The sequence below is a fragment of the Electrona antarctica genome (genome assembly GCF_951216825.1).
Source record: "Electrona antarctica genome assembly, chromosome: 3".
Lineage (NCBI taxonomy): Eukaryota > Metazoa > Chordata > Actinopteri > Myctophiformes > Myctophidae > Electrona > Electrona antarctica.
In genome coordinates, this window is record NC_136808.1 from 8111203 (window position 1) to 8134400 (window position 23198).

The following is a 23198-nucleotide window of genomic DNA, read 5'->3' on the forward strand; positions in this document are numbered from 1 at the left end:
AGGGAGAAGAGTTTGGGACGTGTGGAGCGTTGTCCCGGCGTTTTTAGTGAAGGTACCTCCAGCTTCCCTGCGTTGGCTGATCTGAGTGCGCGGGAGGGTTTGTAGGGTACGATCATACTTGTGAGATATGGGGGGGCCATGCCTTTGGTTGCTTTGAATGCCAGCATCAGAGTTTTGTATTCTGTGCGGGCAGCGACCGGGAGCAAATGGAGGGAGCGGAGAAGGGGGGTGACGTGTGAGAATTTTGGCTGGTTGAAGACCAGGCGGGCTGCGGCATTTTGGATCAGTTGGAGGGGCTTAAGTGCACATGCCGGTAGGCCAGTAAGGAGGGAGTTACAATAGTCAAGTTTTGACAAGACTGTTGTACTACTGAGAGTTACGTACCTCTGGCGCTTTCCTGCCTCGTTGTTTTCACTGCCCCCCGAGTGGGTTCGACCCCTCGATGCCGGGAACTTGGGGGACTTGTTTCGATCATTGGCTGTGTTGTATAAGCTGCTGATTGACAGACAGACAGACAGACAGACAGACAGACAGACAGACAGACAGTATGGAAATTTGAATGAGTGCTGCAAACGTCCACACGAGGCAGATGCTTTAGGAGACCTATGTGCGTGACTTGGGGAAAGGCCTATAGGCAGACCATATAACATCATACGTTAATACCATTTTTCACTGAAAAACTACATAAAAACGAAATAAAAACTAAGCCATGATGACTAAAACTATGACTAAATATACTGTCGAGTTTGTCAACAAATAAGCTCACAACGCGTCGTGCTAAAGTCACAAGTGTAAAAACAGCCATGACGACGGCATCAAGGCCCGGCAAAATACCTTATGATATTTAGTCGACTAAAACTAGACTAACACTAAAGCATTCCAGGTAACTAAAATGTGACTGAAACTAAAAATAAAACTATTCAAGAGACTATAATGACTAAAACTAAAATAGAAATTTGCTGCCAAAAACCACAGTGCTCTGAGTGTACCTCTGTGGAGCGTTCTCTTCCCAGGGTGCACTGGGTTTCCCATGACGCTCCTCTGCTCCATTCTCTGGCCTGCAGGCCACCTTGGAACTGTAATAGAATTAATCGTCATCCCATTATTTATTATTACTAGCCCTTACCCGTTGGGAGATATTGCCCCCCCATAAATATCTTTAATTGCCGTTCATTAAGAAAAATACTTGCCTGACAGACAGACACACATTCAGACAGACATTGACTGAATTATAGTATGATGATGATGATAGTATGATTATAGTATGATTATAGTATGATATAGTATGATGATTATAGTATGATGATGATGATGATTATAGTATGATGATGATGATAGTATGATTATAGTATGATTATAGTATGATTATAGTATGATTATAGTATGATATAGTATGATGATTATAGTATGATGATGATGATGATGATTATAGTATGATGATGATGATAGTATGATTATAGTATGATTATAGTATGATTATAGTATGATATAGTATGATGATTATAGTATGATGATGATGATGATGATAGTATGATTATAGTATGATTATAGTATGATATAGTATGATGATTATAGTATGATGATGATGATGATGATTATAGTATGATGATGATGATAGTATGATTATAGTATGATTATAGTATGATTATAGTATGATATAGTATGATGATTATAGTATGATGATGATGATGATTATAGTATGATGATATATTAATATATTAACATATCCCCACCACCAATGTTACGTCTATTTTATTCATCTGACACTTTGAATGTTCTACTGAGTTCTAGTCAGAATACCACCATTATTTAAGCCTTGTAGCCCAAAACATGTCACTGCATAAATAATACATTCCATAATAATAGAATAGAAAGATGTCACCTTTTTGCAGGCGACGGGGAGGTTCCATCTACGTCGGTATTGGCTGGCTTCGTCGTACAGCTGTTCCCATTGGTGAGACCTAATGGACCAGAGAAAGAAGCCAAGGCACAGGAGGAGAGCACGGGAGAAGAGAGTTAATCCATTTAGGCCTGATTTCGAAATTTAAAAAAGTATTTTTAAAATGTATTATTTTCTGAAAAACCTCATGTTTCTATATCAGTGGTTCTCAATATTTCATGTCAAGGACCCCAAAAATTATATGTAATAGGTCACCAACCCCCATCTAAAAATAGTTCCAGGAACCCCCCCAGAAGCAAAGATTTGAGTTAAAAACGTTCGCTCTGAAAGAATATATTCGGGCCAAGCTCTGCTGTAGATCTGCTATTTTTCAATAGCTAAAGCATAACATTAAAGTGTCAGAACTTGGGGGTCATTATTGATTCTGAATTGAATTTTAATTCACACATTAATCATGTTACCAAGATTGCCTTTTTTCATCTTAGAAATATTGCACGAATCAGAGCCTATTTGTCATTGGACGATGCAAAAACGCTAATCCACGCCTTTGTTTTTTCTCGGCTTGATTACTGCAATGCACTTTTTTTCTGGACTGCCTAAGAAAACAACTGACAGATTACAACTTGTCCAAAATGCAGCAGCCAGAGTTTTAACTAAGATGAGAGAAAATATTACTCCAGTTTTGGCTTCATTGCACTGGCTTCCGGTTGTTTTTAGGATTGATTTTAAAATTCTTCTACTTGTTTATAAAGCTCTCAATGGTCTCGCACCTTCCTACCTACATGACTGCCTGCCTAAATATGTCCCAAACTGCCCCCTAAGGTCTTCCACTGCTGGCCTGCTCGCTTTGCCTAAAAAAATGGCAACTAAAAAATACGGGGAAGCAGCTTTTTGCTTCTACGGGCCGACGGCGTGGAACAAACTCTCACTGTACCTTCGACAGGCAGCCTCTGTAGACATTTTTAAAGCACAGCTCAAGACCCACTTCTACACCCTTGCTTTTAATTGATTTGTTTTTTTTTATTTTTTGTTATTCATGTCCTCACTGTATTGCATTACTGCTCTTGTTTTTTAATGTTTATGCCTTGCTTTTCTTTTCTTTCTTTTTTTTCCTTCTTTTTCCCCCTCTCCATTGCTCTGTAAAGCACTTTGAGCTGCATTTCATGTCATGAAAGGTGCTATACAAATAAAGTTTTATTATTATTATTATTATTATTATTATAACATGATGCTAACACCAAAAGGGGTTCCCGTTCAGAATGGGTTAAAGAGAAGAGACAGGTCCCAAACTCTTCTCCCTTCTGGCTCCAAAACTATGGAATGCACTTCCCATTGCAATCAGAACTGCAGCCTCACTCCCAACGTTCCGCCGTAGTCTGAAAACCCACCTTTTCAGACTCCATCATGGCCCGTAGCACTTACCCTACCCCCTTAGATAGCACTTTATGTAGACTTAGATAGCATTTTATACAGACTTATACAGACTTATAGCATGCTATGTAGACAGCACTAGAATTGCATTTTGATGTAGTCATAGCACTTTATAGTATATAGTTATGTATATTGTATAGTTTATATGTATAGTTTAATTATATAGATATTCCACTGTTACGTTCTTAGTTTACGCATGTTTCTTGATAACTACTTTGTATGTATGTGATGAATTGCCATGCTTTTTTGTTCTCGCTTATTGTAAATCGCTCTGGATTAAGAGCGTCTGCTAAATGCCTAAATTGTAAATTGAGATTTGAGAAGAGGGAAGATAATGAGAAGGGATTAGGCATGTATGCATAACATGGTATTCTACAGTATGAAAAGAAACCCCAAACCAAGGAAACATAAGACACCAGGCCTCATCTGGCCCGGGTCAGGTTACAGACCTCAAACCTGAGAGAAACCTGCACGCACACACTAGGGGTGTGCTGAAATATCAATATGGCGATATATATCGATACGTCCTCCCGCGATAAATAATCAATATTGATTATTAAAATATCGATATCGGGGGAAACCCCCCCCCCCTTTTTTTATTTGAAATGTTGTTCATAATGAAGTGATGAACAACATGTTTAGAAAAGGAGGAAATGACAGCTAAAATAAAGCAAATCCCACTCAGATTCCACAGCAACCAGAAGTACTGAATTACTGGATGGTGATTTGTCCAAAGTCTCCAAACAGCTTTGTGGGAATACAAAATGCTGCATTTTTAATAAATATAGATGACAGCACCTGTATTTTGTTGTCTTTTAGGGTACGTCTTGCTGCGTGTTCGGACCACAGTGAGGTTTGGTCTGGGCAGCACAATACAGTCTTTTCTCATCTGGTAGGCCGTGCGACCGCTGGAGCACAGACAGAAAGAGACGGGAAAAAATACTCAAGTCTATTTAATTCAACCTGCTGTGTCTATAAGATGTGTGTGTGTGTGTGTGTGTGTGTGTGTGTGTGTGTGTGCGTGTGCGCGTGCGCGTGCACGTGTGCGTGTGTGTTTGGATATCTACCTATATCGATGTTTGGATCCTAGATTACCCAGTTTGGATAATTTCCGGGTCAAGGTGTCGTCGTCGTTCTCAGGCATCCTGCTTGCGCACACACACATGTACAGTACACACATTTATCACAAAAGAGGGAGTGCTATTAGACTGTAATGTCAGCATGTCATAGATCAATGATATATTGAAAATAATGTGAATAAAGTGGACTGATACGTTCCTGTATACCCTCCGCTATCGCGTCGTCGGATCTACCTACGCCTCTCAGCCATTATAAAATCCACGGTAGAGACCTCTTGTGGCTTATTGCTTTAAGCCATTTAGGCCTGACCTCAAAATTTAAAAAAAATTCTTCTAAATCCTCCAGTTTTGTTTTCTGAAATAAATATTTTCACGATTTTTCAAAAATAGCAGATCTACAAGCTCGTAGCGCGCCACTCGGTGGCGCGCTATGAGCTTGTAGATCTGCTATTTTTCAATAGATAAAGTAAAACATAATGCTTAGTTAAAACACCAAAAGGGGTTCCCGTCCAGAATGGGTTAATATAGGTTGCTACCTTCCGGAAGGAGATATGGGGGCTCTATTTTCGTTCGAGCTTTCTAAAACACACTATTTGGGGATTTAGCAGTGGGGAAGGGGCGTTCCCGCACTAAAAGTCACCTACCTAAATCCCTAAAACATCTCCGCTACCCGTTCCATTATGCATAGCTGTGGTTTGGGCGTTCATGAAATAATGAAACCAATCACCGTGCCACTTGCCATTGCCTTTAAGAGATCCCTTATCCATTGCCCGTTATGCCCAGTGATATATCGCTTCATACAGTAGCCTTACGGTCTATAGCCCATGGAAGAGTGATGCGTTGCTGCCTTGAAGCACAGAGCAAAGAACACTCATCTTTTCATTGAGTCACAACTCCCTCAGATCTCGCTCATTTATTTGTAATCTACGAAATTCGAGCTTTCATTTGGTATATAGATCGTGCGTGTAGGCCGTCTCTACGAAACGGTATCAAGCAAAAAGGAAAGTTCGAGAAATCGGATTAAACCCCATTTGCTGCGCTATGGGGTTATGAAACTGAACGAGCAAATGGAATCGCGCACGCCGCACAATGCCTGGCATTGTCTTTGACTAGACAATTATATAAACACAATGGACACAAGGAAGAGGCAGGCACTCATTTCTGCTGATTATAGGAAAATTACAAAGAGATGCGTAGGAGAATAAGGAGAAATGACACAGCCTGAGCCCGCGGACATCTCCATGCAGGTGCACAGTGCGCGCCGCTATACCAAACTAATACGGCTTACGGGTGCTTTTAAACTCCACTATGCGCCTTCCCAAATGTGTGTGACCAAAATAGCAATTTAGGGGAAAGCGTGCCAACAACACGCCCATGACCACACCTCTAGGCGCAAAGGTGTCGGCATAATAGATAGCGGGTGACGCTGGACCAAAATACCATTTAGGGACAAAGCAAGCTCATATACTCGTAATTTTCGGGCAGCGGCTGACTTGCGGGCAGCGTTGCGGGTAACGGCGGGGACGAAAATGGAGCCCATGGTGTCGCAGCATACAATAAGGTCAGACTAAAGAGGTTCTAATCAGGAGTTTGGAGTGGTGGACATTGCTCTTGTCTTCATGTCTTTTATGTATGTAATCTTGTTTTTGTCCTGTGCTATATCAATGGCATTGCCGCTGGGTCGCAAGACACATTTCAGTGTGAACTCACAATAAAGTACTGATCATATATCATATCATATCATATCATATCATATCATATATGATATGATATGATCTTGTCATTTTTCTCCTCTCCTGTCTCCAGAAACGTCTCACCTCGCTCCTATTTCTCTTCTGTTGTGACTGGTCCTAATTCCCTTTTCTCCCCTGCTCTCTCACCAAGCCTCTCTCCTCTCTTCAGCTCTCCTCCAGCTCCTCTCCTCTCCCGTCATTGATATGGATGCAGCAGAGTCACTTCAAACAGGTGGGTTTAGAATCTTTCACCTCCGCGCGCCGTCTATAGCGGATCAGCAGCCTGACAGAGCTTTAGGGGCATTTGATCTCAATGTGGGAGTGTCAGAGTGTGCCTCAGGGATGGATTCCCCTATCGATGGGAACTGAGACTGGTTTAAATGAAATAAAACTTCCCACCAGTGCCCTGATCCATCAGAGAATGGTGTTGCTTTATAGGGAGACTATAGGGAACTAACTAATAATGCAGCAATAACAGTGTCAGACTGTTGATGCCTCAGATGTACACTCCTAGAAAACAGACCTCATGTTTTCCCTCAGTTTTAACTCACCTACGTTGCACCATAGAAGTGTACCCCACACTAAAAACAAGCAGTGCATTAGTGGGTAGAGATGCTGTCTCAAAATCAGAAGGTCTTCAGTTCCAGAGCCATCAAATAGAAGAGTTACGATATAGAGCCCCTGAGCACTCATCATAACTATCTGAACAACCATCAGCATGAAAACGGGTCTGCGACTACAGAAGCTGCCTGGCTTGTAGACAGTGTTGTTTTTGGATGCAAATTTAGTTCTAGTCGAAGTAGTTTTAGTCAACTAAATGTCATAAGATTTTAGTCCACTAAATTTACAGTTGATTTAGTCGACTAAAATGTATTTTGTCGGGCCTTGATGCCGTTGTAGTATTTTACACTTGCTGAAAATAGCCGATCTACAAGCTCACAACGTGCCGTGCTGCGATGCGTTGTGAGCTTCTAGATCTGCTATTTTCAGCATGCAACCAAGTGTAAAATGACTTATACTGGATCTCTTGTCCACTAGTCCCTTCCTAACATTTTAGTCTAGTTTTTATCTGTTGACGAAATCGTCCAATATATTTATTTATATTTATCTACGTGACAACCAGGAATAGTCTGGTGACCACCGGAGAGACGGGTGGCAGCCGGAATGTAGACGGCACCCGGGAGCAGTATGGGTTGGCGCCCCAGCCTGTGTCTTCCGTGAGGAAGAAGCCCAACAAACCCGCGGTGAGGCCTTTAGGAGGGCCAATCAAGCCTCAAGCGGAGCCTGTGGCACCACCAAGGGCAAGGTGGAGCCTGCGGAACCATTGCAGCTCGAGAATCCACCAAGACCACCATTCCTGAATAAAGTGCCTGGTGCTGGGAGTCTGGTGCAACGCACAGGGGCTGGACCTGGTGAGAGCAGGAGTGGACCTGGTGAGACGTAGGAGGGACCCGGACAGGAGTCAACCCACAGAGCCTAGTCCTTCCACGCGCCAGAATGGTAGCTCCCAGTCCCGGCAGAGTAGTTCAGGAGGAACGGATTGTGTGGCCCTGGTTTTTCCCTAACAGGACTGATCGAGGGTAGCTACTGGGACCGTGGAACGTAAGTCGGGACTTGATCACCCCGGCTGGGTCACCTGAGTGAGGGGTATGATGTTGGGAGACCCGAAACCCCGTTGACCTTGGGATACATCACTGAGGATACGTCCCAGGTGCATCCATGCGATGTATTTTTGTTTTAGTTTTAGTCTTAGTTTTAGTCATCATAGCTTAGTTTCCATTTAGTTTCCATTTAGTTTTCATCCGTGAAAAAAGGTAGTCGACGAACATCTTTCGTCTTAGTTTTTAGTCGACAAAAACAACACCGCTTGTAGCTGAAGTAAATCTCTCGCCTCCCTCATAAACTACTGTTGAGATGCTAGAGCAGGGCAGTCCTCAGCCAGCCGCTTGTAGACATTACAGACAGTGAATCACAGGCTCTAACATTATGTTAGACATACAGTGAATCACAGGCTCTAACATTATGTTAGACAGACAGTGAATCACAGGCTCTAACATTATGTTAGACATAGAGTGAATCACAGGCTCTAACATTATGTTCCACTGGTCATTTACCTGAAGAAGGTGTGATGCTCCACACAGCATTTCCAGAGGTGTTTGCAGGCTGCCTTGTTCGGTGCCTCAAAGAAAAACGATGTCTCTGAGCACTAAGACAAGAACATGAACAATATTATCAACAGTATAATTTCTTCTTTCCTTCCTTCTTACTGTTCATGAACCCAGAAATGGTGATTAGTATAAACTTTTATGATAGAAATGTTTTCTATAGGCCTAATAGCCTAATAGTAATTAGCATAATATGTGACCATACCATTAACAACCTGTATAAGGCAAAAGATTATATAAATTTCATCATTCTTTAAGTAGCATGTGACATGTCAAACAAGGGGGTTTTTCATCATTCTGAATCCATTCCAAGCATGCTCAACGTGCAACTTTTAGCAACCAATCTCATCTTCTAAGACTATGGACAGTATGGATGACATTTGAATCATAAAAGTTTAAACTAACATTTCTGGGTCTAACATGGGACTTATGGGAGCTTCCAGTAGACTATACCTTCCTTGCCATTTTTTGTTAAGAATAGTGTTTGAGAACGGCACCCATAACACTTGAGAAGTACAAAGCAAAGCAAAGCAAAGTTACTATATTTACCCAGGGTAACTGGACTTACAGCCAGGCCCTGCTAAAAATATCAAATAATATGTACAAATATCAACTATACTGTACGAGCATGATATAAAACACTGGTTCCCAAACAGTGGGTCGGGACCCATCTGTGGGTCGCGGACACATTTTTATGGGTCCCTTTATTTATTGTTTCCTACATTTATTTTCAAACATTTTCATGAATTAAAAACTAATTAAATGATTTTCTTTCCCCCCATAAATTAGAAAACAAATGTTTAAGTAGTAGTGGAAATAGACGATCTGCACGCTCACAACGTGTTGTGAAGCGACACGTTGTGAGCGTTGTGAACTGTGTACTTACATCTTTGCCAATGACTCGCAGCTCAAACTGAGTTTCTTTGAAATGCACCTTAGTGATTCTCGGCCTGAAAATAAAAAAACAAATATGTTCTCAAATACACAACCTTATGGACTGTGAGACTATCATATTAGAGTATTATCTGATTGATAAAGAGCATTCATAAACTTGGACCACTGGAATACTGTTTGTTATTTAAGGAAGACACGTTTAAGTTTAAGGAAGACAAGTTTAAGATTTTAAGTTTATTATCGCCTGCTGAACAGGCACCACCCAACAGGTGTCACTAGTGTAGCAACAACGATCCCTATTGCTGGCTTCTCACCCCCCCACACACACACACACACACACACACACACACACACACACACACACACACACACACACACACACACGCACACACACACACACACACGCGCACACATGCACACACGCACACACACACACTCACACACGCCCACACACACACACACACACACACACACACACACACACACACACACACACACACACACACACACACACACACACACACACACACACACACCATCACCACTCATTTTGCTGTGATGGGTGTGTTTTAACTCTACTGAACACCACCCAGGCTGTAATGGGTGGTGTTCAGTATTTATTAATTTGACAAACATTAAAATAAAAATAAGAATATACCTTAGCTGCTGAACCACAACACAAGAGAACAAGTACAGTAATTGTACAAGATGAAAAGGACATACAATACTGCAGCAAGAATAAAATAAAATCATGGATTGCTCCTACGTAACAGGCTTGCAGATTTTAGTGATTCAGATGCATTCACCATTGTGTGTTAAGAGTAGGGATGTACCGATGAGACATTTTGGCCGATATCGATATCCGATATAATGAATTGCTGTTATGGCCGATAACCGATATAACCCATGTGGATATGATCTCATGCTGTATTAAGAAAATACAATCATTTCTGAAAAAGGCTTTTAAACTCTGAATTTAAAAAATGTCCAACTTGTTGACTGTTTTGAAAGCTTCCCCAGAAAACATTCATATAATTTGCAGCCTTCATCATAACAAAAGGCTATAAAATAAAATATCTGCTAAAACAGATATATTATTTTACCGATACCGATTACCGATATATCCTTTTAACCCATTTTGACCTGAGATCAGATTAAAACAAGAATTGATTCAAATCAATTAATTACCAGCTGATTACAATCTTCAGAATTGTGCTATTATCTGAAATGTATATATCTGTGTCTGTTTATGTGTGTGTGTGTGTAAACAACAACAGGATCTGTCCAGGTGAGTGTAGCCTAGTACAAAATGGAACCAAACATTGGTGACTATCAAGTCATTAGAGGAAATGGAGGTTATTTGGAATGTGTTGTCTGTAGCTTGATTTAACAGACCGAAAACAAATTAGAGGGAACATTGCCGCGGACCACCGCACCAAACTCCGCAGGGACCCCCCTTATATTCAATCAATTCAATTCAAGAATTGATTCAATATGAATAATAACCAGCAGCTTCCGTATAGATGTGTGTTTAATATAAAGGGTGTCCCTGCAGAGGTTGGTGCGGTGGTCCGCGGCAATGTTCCCTCTAATTTGTTTTCGGTCTGAGTAAACACTCAAACCTCCTGAGCAGACATCAGCAACTGCTGAGCAAACATACATCACCTTGACACCAACTAGCCCAACATGAGCGAATGCGAAGTGAGCGCCCCACACTTCACACAGGTGTGTTTTTTTTTATTTTGCCAAATGGATTTTGGGAGTGAATCAATGAATAGTTAGATAAGGCAACAAGTTACAATTTTTTTTTTGGTAATATCAAGGTGGTAGGCTAGCAATTTTAGGAGCCTTTTCAGGCTGTGACCCGCCAAAGTAATCATATTTGAACTGGGGACCCCCCCACCCAGACAAGCAACAGAATGGTTCCACAGATAAATGTTGTGAAATAGCAGATGTCCAAGGTCGTTGTGAACTTGTGGATTGGCTATTTGCACAATTGTTGCCTCTGTCTTATATAATAATAGGGCTGTCAATCGATTCAAATATGTAATTGCGATTAATCACATGATTGTCCAGAGTTAATCGCAAATTAATCGCATATTTTTATCCGTTCTAAATATACCTTAAATCAGTGGTTGTCAAGATTTGTCATATCAAGGCCCATTATTTATTCTGCATTTGAGCCACGGACCACCATTTGATGACATTTAGCCTTCCAGACCCAAACTAAAGAACTGTATTGATGTTGGTACCATTAGGAGAGATAACAGGCCAATGTTGATCAAATTGATTTTGCTACATTCTCAAATTGTGTAGAAGTAATGCAGATGTTTAACAATTTTTCAACTGTTGAGAGTGTGAAATTGAACCAAAAGGACCCACTTGGTTTAATTGTACTCGCAAGAGTTAAAGATCTCTAAGGGTTCATTTGGTTACCAAGTCTCCACAGGTTCAGAACCACTGCTTTAGTGCTTTTCAAAATACTCTTATGAACATGGGAGAATGTTTTTGTTTGTTGCAAATGCCATGGAGGAGGGCAGAAATTGTCAAAGCATAAACTCCACACACACGCTGCGCGAGACGAGACCCCTCCGCTCCGCCTGCCTCTCTCTCCTGCAAGCCATAGCTGCAAGCACGCACACACACAGGCTGTCAACATTAGCTTTAGCAGGCATTAGCATGGTGCATAAGTAACTGCTGTGTTTGTCTCCCGAAACTGTTCAGTTCAGCCTGCCTGAACAGCGCTCGAGCGCTCGGTTTCTGCCCCCTCAATGTCGTAACTCTATGAGTTGGCTCTGGGTCAAACCACCGCGATGGGAAATGGCTGTGAATGTGCGAGGCAATGGAATTGGCCAATGCGAATTCTATAAGCGTAATACTTTGGCACAAACCAACTATTGGCGAAGAACAATATTGATGTAACTAAGAGTTTCGATGAGTTAGCTATATTTTATCTACAGAGATTTAGAAGGAATAATCGAAATCGTGAGGCGACAATTCCTCCTCCTCCTCCGTTGTTTCTCTTCTCCTGAGGAGAGATCACAGTGGGCGGTGGCTTCCAGGCGTGTGTGTGTGTGTGCGTGTGCGTGTGCGTGTGTGTCTGAGCCAATGGCGCGAGGGGAGGCAGTGTTGCCAGGTCCGCGAATTATAAGCGAGTTGGAGTGTGTGTAAGTAGTGTGTTGAAAGGTGTCTTTTGTGGGCTTTTGAAATATGCAGACTTGGCAACACTCAGCAAGAAGTACTCGGCAGTATGGTTGCCAGTGTTGCCAACTGTCGTGACAGAAATAAGCTAAGCAGCCTCCACGTTAGGCTGGAAATATGCAGACTGGAAATATGCAGACTTGGCAACACTCAGCAAGAAGTACTCGTCAGTATGGTTGCCAGTGTTGCCAACTGTTGTGACAGAAATAAGCTAAGCAGCCTCCACGTTAGGCTGGAAATATGCAGGCTGGAATATGCAGACCTGGCTGGAAATATGCAGACTTGGCAACACTCAGCAGAATGATCTCGTGTCGATCTAGTGTTGCAAGTTTCCCATCCTAAAATAGACCAGCCCGATTCTTCGAATCAGCTGGTAAAAATGTCTTCTACATCCTGACAGTTTTCTGAAAAAGCTATGTTTCTATGTCAGTCGTTCTTTGATTTTTCAAAAATAGCAGACCTACAAGCTCGTAGCGCGCCACTCGGTGGCGCGCTATGAGCTTGTAGATCTGCTATTTTTCAATAGCTAAAGCATAGCATAATGCTAACACCAAAACGGGTTCCCGCCCAAAATGGGTTAAGGCCAATATCGTCCGATACCGATGTGTTTGCCGATTAATCTCCCATCACTAGTTAAGAGTAATCCTCGTGTATCGTACTGTACCTACTGTACCTACTGTACCTACTGTATCGTACTGTACCTACCAGAAATACTTGCCCACTTGAGTTTTATTCTTGTAGACGACGACACCGACGGGGGTCAGACCCAGGAAGTACTCCGAGTGGTTCTCCCCCTGGTTTGGCAGGTCAACAATGAAGGAATGAATGAAATTAGCATTTTTTTGTAACAAGGTCATTCAAGTAAACTGGAACGTATACAGCTTGCATGCGTGTTGAGAAAAGTGCCTTGTTAAAGGAGAATTCCATGCTAGAAGGCTTTCTTACCTTTCTTACCTTTCTTTGTAGTCGTTACGTCTCCACCAAAGAGGTCCAGGTGTTTTTGCTAATTCGCTTATTTCCATCGAAATAAGTAGTAATGTGTGCCGCTTGGGATATTATTTACATTATGAAGATAGGATATATACAAAAAAACAATAATTTTGAGCGATGGAAATAAGCGAATTAGCACAACACCCCATAGCCCCATTCAATTCCCATTCAATTCAATGCAATTCATTTAGGGCTTATGGTAGGGGAAATAGCCAATAAGGAGCTTTTGCACAAAATAACAACTGGACCTCTTTGGTGGGGACGTAACAACTACAAATAAAGGTAAGAAAGCCTTTTAGTATGGAATTCTCCTTTAAATGCAGCTCTAAGAACATATTTATTCACGGTACTCACAAACACAGGGTGTAGGTCCACTCCATACATGTCTAGAGGTTTAGCCAGAGAAAGGTAAGTATTCTCCGCCTCTGATGGGACTAGACCACTGCGGACAAAGAGAGAGAGACAGAGAGGATGGAGACGAAAGAGACGGTTGAACGAGAAATAGAATTCAAGATTTTCACCATCATTTCCATCCTCAGTGAGTGGAGTGTCATGGTGGGAACTACAAGAGACACCAAGGAGAGAAGTTTCTGCCTTTGGAAATGTAGAAATACCGTACTTCACCATGCGGGATAGCAGCCGGAGCTAGTATGTTAATTAACCCATTTTGGGCGGGAACCCCTTTTGATGTTAGCATCATGTTATGCTTTAGCCATTGAAAAATAGCAGATCTACAAGCTCATAGCGCGCCACCGAGTGGCGCGCTATGAGCTTGTAGGTCTGCTATTTTTGAAAAATCGAAGAACGACTGACATAGAAACATAGCTTTTTCAGAAAACTGTCAGGATGTAGAAGACATTTTTAGAATCTGATCTCAGGTCAGGTAAGATAGGCAGTAATCTACAAGCTCCAACTGTTGACTGACGACTCTCTGTGTGTGTGTGTGTGTGTGTGAGATCACACATGACACACATTCTCTCGTCTCTGATATTTGATAAATGTTTCGTGTCATTCCGTGGATCTACTGTTGACGACTCTATTAGCCTGTGTGTGTGTGTGTGTGTGTGTGTGTGTGTGTGTGTGTGTGTGTGTGTGTGTGTGTGTGTGTGTGTGTATTAAGGAGACGTCCTTCTAACACTATGGACGGGGAGGTCAGAGGGGACAAAGTGTCCCCCCACTCTTGTCCACTAGCCGGCGCCCCTGACTATGGACCAAAGCTACTTGCACTCTATAGAGTAGACCTGGGCATTAGGGCCAAATACGTGAAAGGTTATTTGGAAATTAGAAAATAAAACGTACTTTCTAATTTTACATTGTGTGTGGTCCATGGACATAAACTGCATTACTTAGATTTTAAAGCCTGTTAATTCACATACACGCAATATGTTTCCTGCCGGGAACTGCGTGCCGATTGACAACCTGTTACCTTCCTTGTCACCGGCTCATGCCAAAAAAAGAAAGGTGCATGCCAAATGCAGAGGTTTCAACAAAATATGGAGTTATGGACTACTACGTATTTATTTAAGTCAGAATAATAACATAATTATACTCTTACCAGCTAGCTTGTCAAAACAATGCAATGTACTGCTTTTTATATGGAAATAAAATTAGAATTATGCAGAATTGAGTTCAGCCTTTTGGCTCGGCCCTCCACAATATACAAGAGTTTCTCATTTGTCCCCTTGGGGAAAATAATTCATACTAACGCTATATACTAACGCATAACTATGAATACTAATTCATAGTTATGCGGGAATGCCTACTGAGTGACAAGAAACCACTTTCTGGGCTTGACAGCCCATACATCCAAACAGAAAGGTCCTATCTGATTGCATTAAACAACGTTAAAATCACTTTGTCACTTATTTTGCCACTCACTTTATGCATGCGCATACCGGCCTATACCCTCTAGTGACTAGTCCATACCCTCTCCCACTCTCCCACTCTCTCTCTCTCTCTCTCCCACTCTCTCTCTCTCACTCTCCCCCTCTCCATCCACCTTCCATTTGTTTTGCAACATTCCGACCATTCCATCTTGGTAAATGATTTACGTACTATCCATTAGTTTGGCTTCTGTTCTCTTGACAGTTAAACTGACGTGAGGTTTGCTCACAACTCCCTCACTTTGAATAGTGCTTCTCCAATAGGCGAAGCAGTCGTTCCTACCCTAGCGCGGGCAGCAAACCCCCCCCAGCGTGGGCCGCGAACACCACCTAGCGCGGGCAGCGAACCCCCCCCTAGCGTGGGCCGCGAACACCACCTAGCGCGGGCAGCGAACCCCCCCCTAGCGTGGGCCGCGAACACCACCTAGCGCGGGCAGCGAACCCTCCCTAGCGCGGGCAGCGAACCCCCCCTATCGTGGGCAGCGAACCCCCCCTAGCGTGGGCCGCGAACACCACCTAGCGCGGGCAGCGAACCCCCCCCCTAGCGTGGGCCGCGAACACCACCTAGCGCGGGCAGCGAACCCCCCCTAGCGTGGGCCGCGAACACCACCTAGCGCGGGCAGCGAACCCCCCCCTAGCGTGAGCAGCGAACCCCCCCTATCGTGGGCAGCGAACCCCCCCTAGCGTGGGCAGCGAACCCCCCCCCCTATAGCGCGGGCAGCGAACCCCCTGCTTCTCCGCCTCTAATTTCATTCAAATTGCAAATATCTATCTCTATTTTTTCAAAGATAGATAGAAGTATACTGTGTAGCGAATATTAGAGCCTATACGCCCCCCCATAGGCTACATGCACCTAATTGCATTAAATAGCAATATCTATTTCTCTGTTTTTTTCTTCAAAGATAGATATAAATGTTCTGTGTAGCTAATATTAGAGGCTATATCGTTACAGCAACAACATGCAGCTGTGCTGCCCAGGCTAGTGTAGGAATGACCGCTTCACCTCCAATACGAAGGATGAAGGACTGACGATTATTAGGTTGATGCTTGGTTGGACGCACGCACGCACGCACGCACGCACGCACGCACGCGCGCGCACGCACGCACGCACGCACGCGCGCGCACGCACGCACGCACGCACGCACGCACGCACGCACGCACGCACGCACGCGCACGCACGCATGCAAAAAATATGAATATGTTGATTTCTGTTGGTTATGAATCCCAGGTGAAAAATATATGCATGAAGTCATTTAACCACTAGATGGTAGTCTTTTACAAGTTGGCCCTTGTCTTTGAAGTAGCTGTTTAATAAATGATGTCAAGAATACAAAGTATGTATTTTTTTTTACACCTTAATACCACACAGAGTCATGTACACGTACACACACACACACACACACACACACACACAGACAGACAGACAGACAGACAGACAGACAGACAGACAGACAGACAGACAGACAGACAGACAGACGCGCGCACACACACACACACACACACACACACACACACACACACACACACACACACACACACATACTGAGGCTTAAGTGTTTTTAAGTATATCTGGATGGATTATTATGCAGATATTGGTGTTCAAACCAACCTACAGTATTTAAAGATTTGCACAGTCAGAGGCTAAGCTTGCACCCATACTGTAGCAGTATGGGTGCAGCATGTTTGGAGGAAAAAAAGTGTTCACCTGGCTACTGTAAAGGTGTCCTCATGCATGTCTCTCTCACTGCACTTTGGACAGAACATTTGCACTTTTGCACTCTACGCACCAGTGTTGTTTTTGGCAGCAAATTTTCTATTTTAGTTTAGTCATAGTCTTCGTAATAAAACTTAATTTAGTTTTAGTCATATTTTAGTCACCTGGAATGTTTTAGTGTTAGTCTACTTTTAGTCGACTAAATATCTTAACCCATTTTGAGCGGGAACCCCTTTTGGTGCAGGTTACATACATTATGTTATAATTTAGCTATTGAAAAATAGCAGATCTACAAGCTCATAGCTGTAGGTCTGCTATTTTTGAAAAATCGTTAAAATGTGCCTCAAATCTTTCAGAAAATTGTCATGATTTAGAAAACTTTTTTTTTATTTCGACGTCAGGCCTGAATGGGTTGAATTACCATGACAGGCATAGGAGTGCCCAATTCTATCCACTTCTAGTTATGTGATAGCGTGACACTAAAACCCACCAAGGTTAGAGGTTGGCTGGCCCACTAAAAAAAGGAAGCAATCAAGACACTATTTAAGGCACTTTGCATTCAAGCATGTCTGTACTGTATGTCAGCAATGCATACGGAAATACAGTATGTTAGGCCTAATGTCATAAACCTTCTTTGCCGAAATAGAAGACAGAACGCAGAATATAACTCTCTCAGAATATAACTACCGCACGCGCGCACACACACACACACACACACACACACACACACACACACACACACACACACACACACACACACACACACACACACACACACACACACACACACACACACACACACACACACACACACACACACACACACACACACACACACACACACACACACAGCGGGATGAGCTAACCACAAAAACATGCTAAATGTCAAAAGTCAGTCATTGATATCTTATATGGCTCACTCTCTCTTTCTCTCCCTCTCTTCCCCTCTGGCTAGTATGACTATATGACTGCTGTGTTACTACAGCATATCTGTGTCTGTTTAACTGAATCACACTGATTCAGAGTGTGTTCATTTGACTTTGATAGCAGTGTACAAATGCACCTGTTAGTGCTATTTACCCACTATCAGAGTTAAATTGCTGCTGTTGTGTTCTATAATGACTGTAAGGTGAGTCATTTCTGGCTTTTTGGGCCTTTGTTGGTAGTCGAACGAAGTTGGTAGTAGTTAAATAAGTGTTCAATTGCTTCCTATGGGGCTGTCAAGGCACCACAGACCACAGCAGAACCCATGTATATTGTACTTGACAATGAAGTGGTTTCCATGTTTTAACCCATTTTCCAGATTCTAAAAATGTCTTCTACATCCTGACAGTTTTCTGAAATAGCTATGTTTCTATGTCAGCCGTTCTTCGATTTTTCAAAAATAGCAGACCTACAAGCTCGTAGCGCGCCACTCGGTGGCGTGCTATGAGCTTGTAGATCTGCTATTTTTCAATAGCTAAAGCATAACATAATGCTGACACCAAAAGGGGTTCCCGCCCAAAATGGGCTAAATAGAGTTTGGCTGCTGCTACACCAACTTACGTAAGTGTCTTGTGGATTTCTTCGATGCCGTCTTCTAGCGCTGCCTTCTGGTCCGGGACAAATCTGAATTCCGTAACGTAGCCTACTGTGTTTTTAGATGGATCGTAGTCACCCAACTCCGCTGCAAACACAAATATACAGGACATTATGTTATTATTGTGAATGATCATAAATAATTATTATTTTATACTTCATCGTACCGTACTAGTGAAGTAGTGAAGTGAAAGTAGTGAAAATAGCCATATCGCGAATTGCCTGAATGCTGAACTTCAAACATTTTGTCTAAATGTTTGTCAAAATGAGTATACTGTATGGGTATACATATGTGACCCACCCTGACAAACACTAAGTCATTGGATTTTTTTTAAAATTATTATTATTACTTTTCATCATAGCTTCAAATTGACATATTGGTTGTTCAGTTTGACCCACCAGTTTTGGAGATATGGCTTACAGAGTAATGTCTTGCAGAGAAACAGCGAGTTGAGAAGACTGGCCTGAAAGGTTCACTTCTGTGGACATTACACCTAGCTACATGTTTAAGCATTTATTTCATATTTACATGTCTTCTGTGGACTCTAACATTACACCTAGCTTCATGCTACATGCCACTTCCCGCCCAGAATGGGCGGGAAGTGGGAACCCCCTTTGGTGTTTTAAGGAGTATGTTATACTTTAGCTATTGAACTCAAATCTTTAACTCAAATCTTTGCTTCTGGGAGCAAACAGGAACAACATATTTTCAGATGGGGGTCGGTGGCCAATTACATATCATGTTTGGGGTCCTTGACATGAAATATTGAGCACCACTGATACAGAAACATGACAAACATTTGTCATCATTTAGAAGACTTTTTTATAATTTCGACGTCAGGCCTAAATGGGTGAAAAGCTGAAGGCTGCACGATATGGCAGCCCCTCAGTCAAATCCTGTCACATACTGTATACTTCTACTGTCAGAAGTCACAATATACATATTCACACCACCATGCCCATGTTGCTCTTACGTCATCCACCCTGATTAGGGTGTTTACTCACACTGTAATACTAGGGCTGCCAGCCGGGCGGCGACCTCAAAGGGGCACGGCAGCCTGCCCTGTAACACATCCTGCTTCAGCTGGAGGAAAAACTGATACCTGGACAGAGAAACACACCCGTCAAACAGTACATCAGTGCATCACACCCATCAAACAGTACATCAGTGATCACTGATACCTGGACAGAGAAACACACCCGTCAAACAGTACATCAGTGATCACTGATACCTGGACAGAGAAACACACCCGTCAAACAGTACATCAGTGCATCATACCCATCAAACAGTACATCAGTGATCACTGATACCTGGACAGAGAAACACACCCATCAAACAGTACATCAGTGATCACTGACACCTGGACAGAGAAACACACCCGTCAAACAGTACATCAGTGATCACTGACACCTGGACAGAGAAACACACCCGTCAAACAGTACATCAGTGATCACTGACACCTGGACAGAGAAACACACCCGTCAAACAGTACATCAGTGATCACTGACACCTGGACAGAGAAACACACCCGTCAAACAGTACATCAGTGATCACTGATACCTGGACAGAGAAACACAACCGTCAAACAGTACATCAGTGATCACTGATCCATGGAGTCCTGGACAGAGAAACATACACATCAAACATTACATCAGTGATCACTGATACCTGGACAGAGAAACATACACATCAAACATTACATCAGTGCATCATTTATTTGAACAGTGGGTGCAGCAGCCACTAAATTATACTATGTCACACAACAACCTAGCATGCTGGCAATATATAGACTATATATACAAGTTGTGTAACAGCAGAGCTTGTAAATCAAGCTGGAGTGTGACCTTACTCTTACAACGTACCTGGTGATTTCCTCTTTTAGCTTGCAGGGGTCTTCTGCATAAAACTTAACTCCAAAATATAATGTATACGGTGGCCCTGCTGAAATATAGAAATAAAACACAAACTATGAGTAAATTATATTAATTGTATACTGTATGAAAACCCATACAGTTTTCATAGAGTATTTCATACAGTTTCCACTGAACAAAATATTACACGAAGGCAAATGTTGGAAAGAAAAACTACAAACAAAGAATAATGCCCTCAAAATAAAAATAAACTCTGTAATTGGACCACTTCCCCAACAACCCCCCCCCCCCCCCTTGATGCCGTCGCAATGACTGTTTTTACACTTGCTGAAAATAGCCGATCTACAAGCTCACAACGCGTCGCAGCGCGATGCAACCTGTAAAATGTAAAATGTGACAGTGTAAAATGACTTCCTAACATTTTAGTCTAGTTTTTATTTGTTGACAAAATTGTCAGTATATTTAGTCTTATAGTTTTAGTCATCATAGCTGAGTTTTCATTTAGTTTCCATTTAGTTTCCGTTTAGTTTTCGTCAGTGGAAAAAGCTATAGTCGACGAACATTTTTCGTCATAGTTTTAGTCTACGAAAACAACACTGTTCTAATCTAAACCCATTGGTGGGCCCAAAACACAACACCCAGCCTACTTACTGCTAATGAGGTCTCTGTGTTCAGCGAGTGTTTTCCAGGGATCCAGCCAATACTGTTAAAACATACAAACAACAACTGAGTCTCTTTATAGTAGCAGTAAGCTACCAGTTCATATACAAGTAAGACGTTTTTTTTAAGTTTTCTACTGTGTGTGTGTGTGTGTGTGTGTGTGTGTGTGTGTGTGTGTGTGTGTGTGTGTGTTTTTGTTTTGTTTTTTTATACAGCTGCGCCCTCTGGTGGCGGGCGGGTGGTGTCACATCGTGACACACACATGGACGGACGGACAGACAGACAGACATGTTCTGCCTGGCTTACATAGTAATGGCTCAGTGCATTCGCAATAACTAGAAAAAGTGCTCCTCGGAGCACAGGTCTCCGCCAGGTCAGGTAGGTTATTGTGGGCCAGTCATTATAGAGGTGAGTGGAATGGGTAGAAGTTGAGGGATTCATGTTAATAAAATTATTGCACACTCAAGACACTGAGGGCAGTATTATGCGTGTCTTAAGTACCAGGTCTTATTACTTAACTTAAGACCTGGAGGCGTGGTCAATGCTGTTTGGCCACTCAGAATAGCCAAATGGCATTGATCACGCCTCCAGGTCTTAAGTTAAGTAATAAGACCTGGTACTTAAGACACGCATAATACTGCCCTCAGAGTTCATGATTTGAGGCATTTTGTTCAAAACAAGCCACTCCTGAAAACTTTAGATGACAATCTTAGCCAGTCACGGATGGACTATTAAAAAATCGGAATGTGCTTGCAAAGTTTCACGGAAATTGCACACTGCGTTCATGATTTGAGGAATTTTGTTCGAAAGGGACCAATCCTGCAAACTTTGGAAGCAAATCTTAGCCAATCAGGATGGAATATGAAAAATGGGATAGACCCGTCTTGATCACATGAGATTTTTTTTTTTTTTTTTTACAATTTTATTCATACATGCTTTGCGTGATGTTTGGACAAAATCTGTATAACATCGGCCTCCTGGTGGCGCTATAACAGGCCGATGTGTCGGAGATTAATTGTTCACGAACAGACGACGAAAGATGAAAGATAGATTGTAAGATAATTAGAAAAGATTTCTTTGTTTCTTTCTTTGTATCTCTGGAGAAATGAAAGTAACAACTGATTGAATGTGTGTGTGTGTCCGTGCACACGCGCATGTGTGTGTGTGTGTGTGTGTGTGTGTGTGTGTGTGTGTGTGTGTGTGTGTGTGTGTGTGTGTATGTAGTGATGTTGCCTTGCCTACCGTAACACACAATCATAAATCAATGCTTGGTTAGTTGCTTGGTTGACAGACATTACCCAGAAGGCATGGCAACATTACATTACCCAACCCATGTCTTGTGACAGAATTCTTACTCTTAAGTTTTATGGGCACACAGATTTACCCTCTGAAGGTTGTTCAGGGTTTGTAAATCAGTCGTGACGTGTGTGTGTGTGTGTGTGTGTGTGTGTGTGTGTGTGTGTGTGTGTGTGTGTGCGTGCGTGCGTGCGTGCGTGCGTGCGTGCGTGCGTGCTGTAATGTGTAGTGTAGTGTATTGTAGTGTGATGGTCTTTTTACTCACTGTTTGATGATGCCGATCACAGTACCTCAGACCAAAGTAATCACTTTCCGCAACGTTGATATGAGTGAAAACCAAATCCAACAGTGCTGAGCCTTTAGATGACTTCTATACAGAGGAGAGGAGAGGGAATAATTAATGTAGATCACTAGCTTGATTGAAAGATCTGGGTGCAGCACTCTCCCAATTCTGAAAAGCTGCCACTGTGCCCTTGAGCAAGGCACGCACGCACGCACGCACGCACGCACCCACGCACGCACGCACCCACGCACGCACGCCTACCAGGTACCAGTCAGTTCCCAGGTGTTCCTGTAAAAGAGCCAAACTTTGCCTACTGTACATACAATAAATGAATTCAAAAGACAAACGACAGCCTTCTATTGCTGTTGTTGATGATGATGATGATGCAGCTCAACAGGAATGGCAACCATTCACTTAGAGTCAAAGTTATTCTTTTCCACACACTGGCACACTTTGCCTTGTCTTTAAACTATTCAGACTGAAGCCAACGTATGCCAATGTTATTGTCATTGGTCTCAA

General features: G+C 42.5%; 1 protein-coding gene across 1 annotated transcript in view; it reads right to left on the reverse strand.

Annotated features, from left to right (window-relative positions):
• The window catches only part of epb41l4a (erythrocyte membrane protein band 4.1 like 4A), a 39185-nt gene that overhangs the window by 8233 nt on the left and 7754 nt on the right, over positions 1-23198 (reverse strand). Inside the window, exons 2-15 of the mRNA XM_079496489.1 lie at positions 22662-22766; positions 21092-21143; positions 20432-20510; positions 19574-19671; positions 18536-18656; positions 13748-13835; positions 13109-13197; positions 9195-9258; positions 8258-8349; positions 4399-4476; positions 4130-4239; positions 1883-1961; positions 990-1076; positions 385-495 (exon numbers count right to left, since the gene is read on the reverse strand). Of these exons, the coding sequence (XP_079352615.1) occupies positions 385-495; positions 990-1076; positions 1883-1961; positions 4130-4239; positions 4399-4476; positions 8258-8349; positions 9195-9258; positions 13109-13197; positions 13748-13835; positions 18536-18656; positions 19574-19671; positions 20432-20510; positions 21092-21143; positions 22662-22766 (1253 nt within the window). The remainder of the gene's footprint in view (positions 1-384; positions 496-989; positions 1077-1882; positions 1962-4129; positions 4240-4398; positions 4477-8257; positions 8350-9194; positions 9259-13108; positions 13198-13747; positions 13836-18535; positions 18657-19573; positions 19672-20431; positions 20511-21091; positions 21144-22661; positions 22767-23198) is intronic.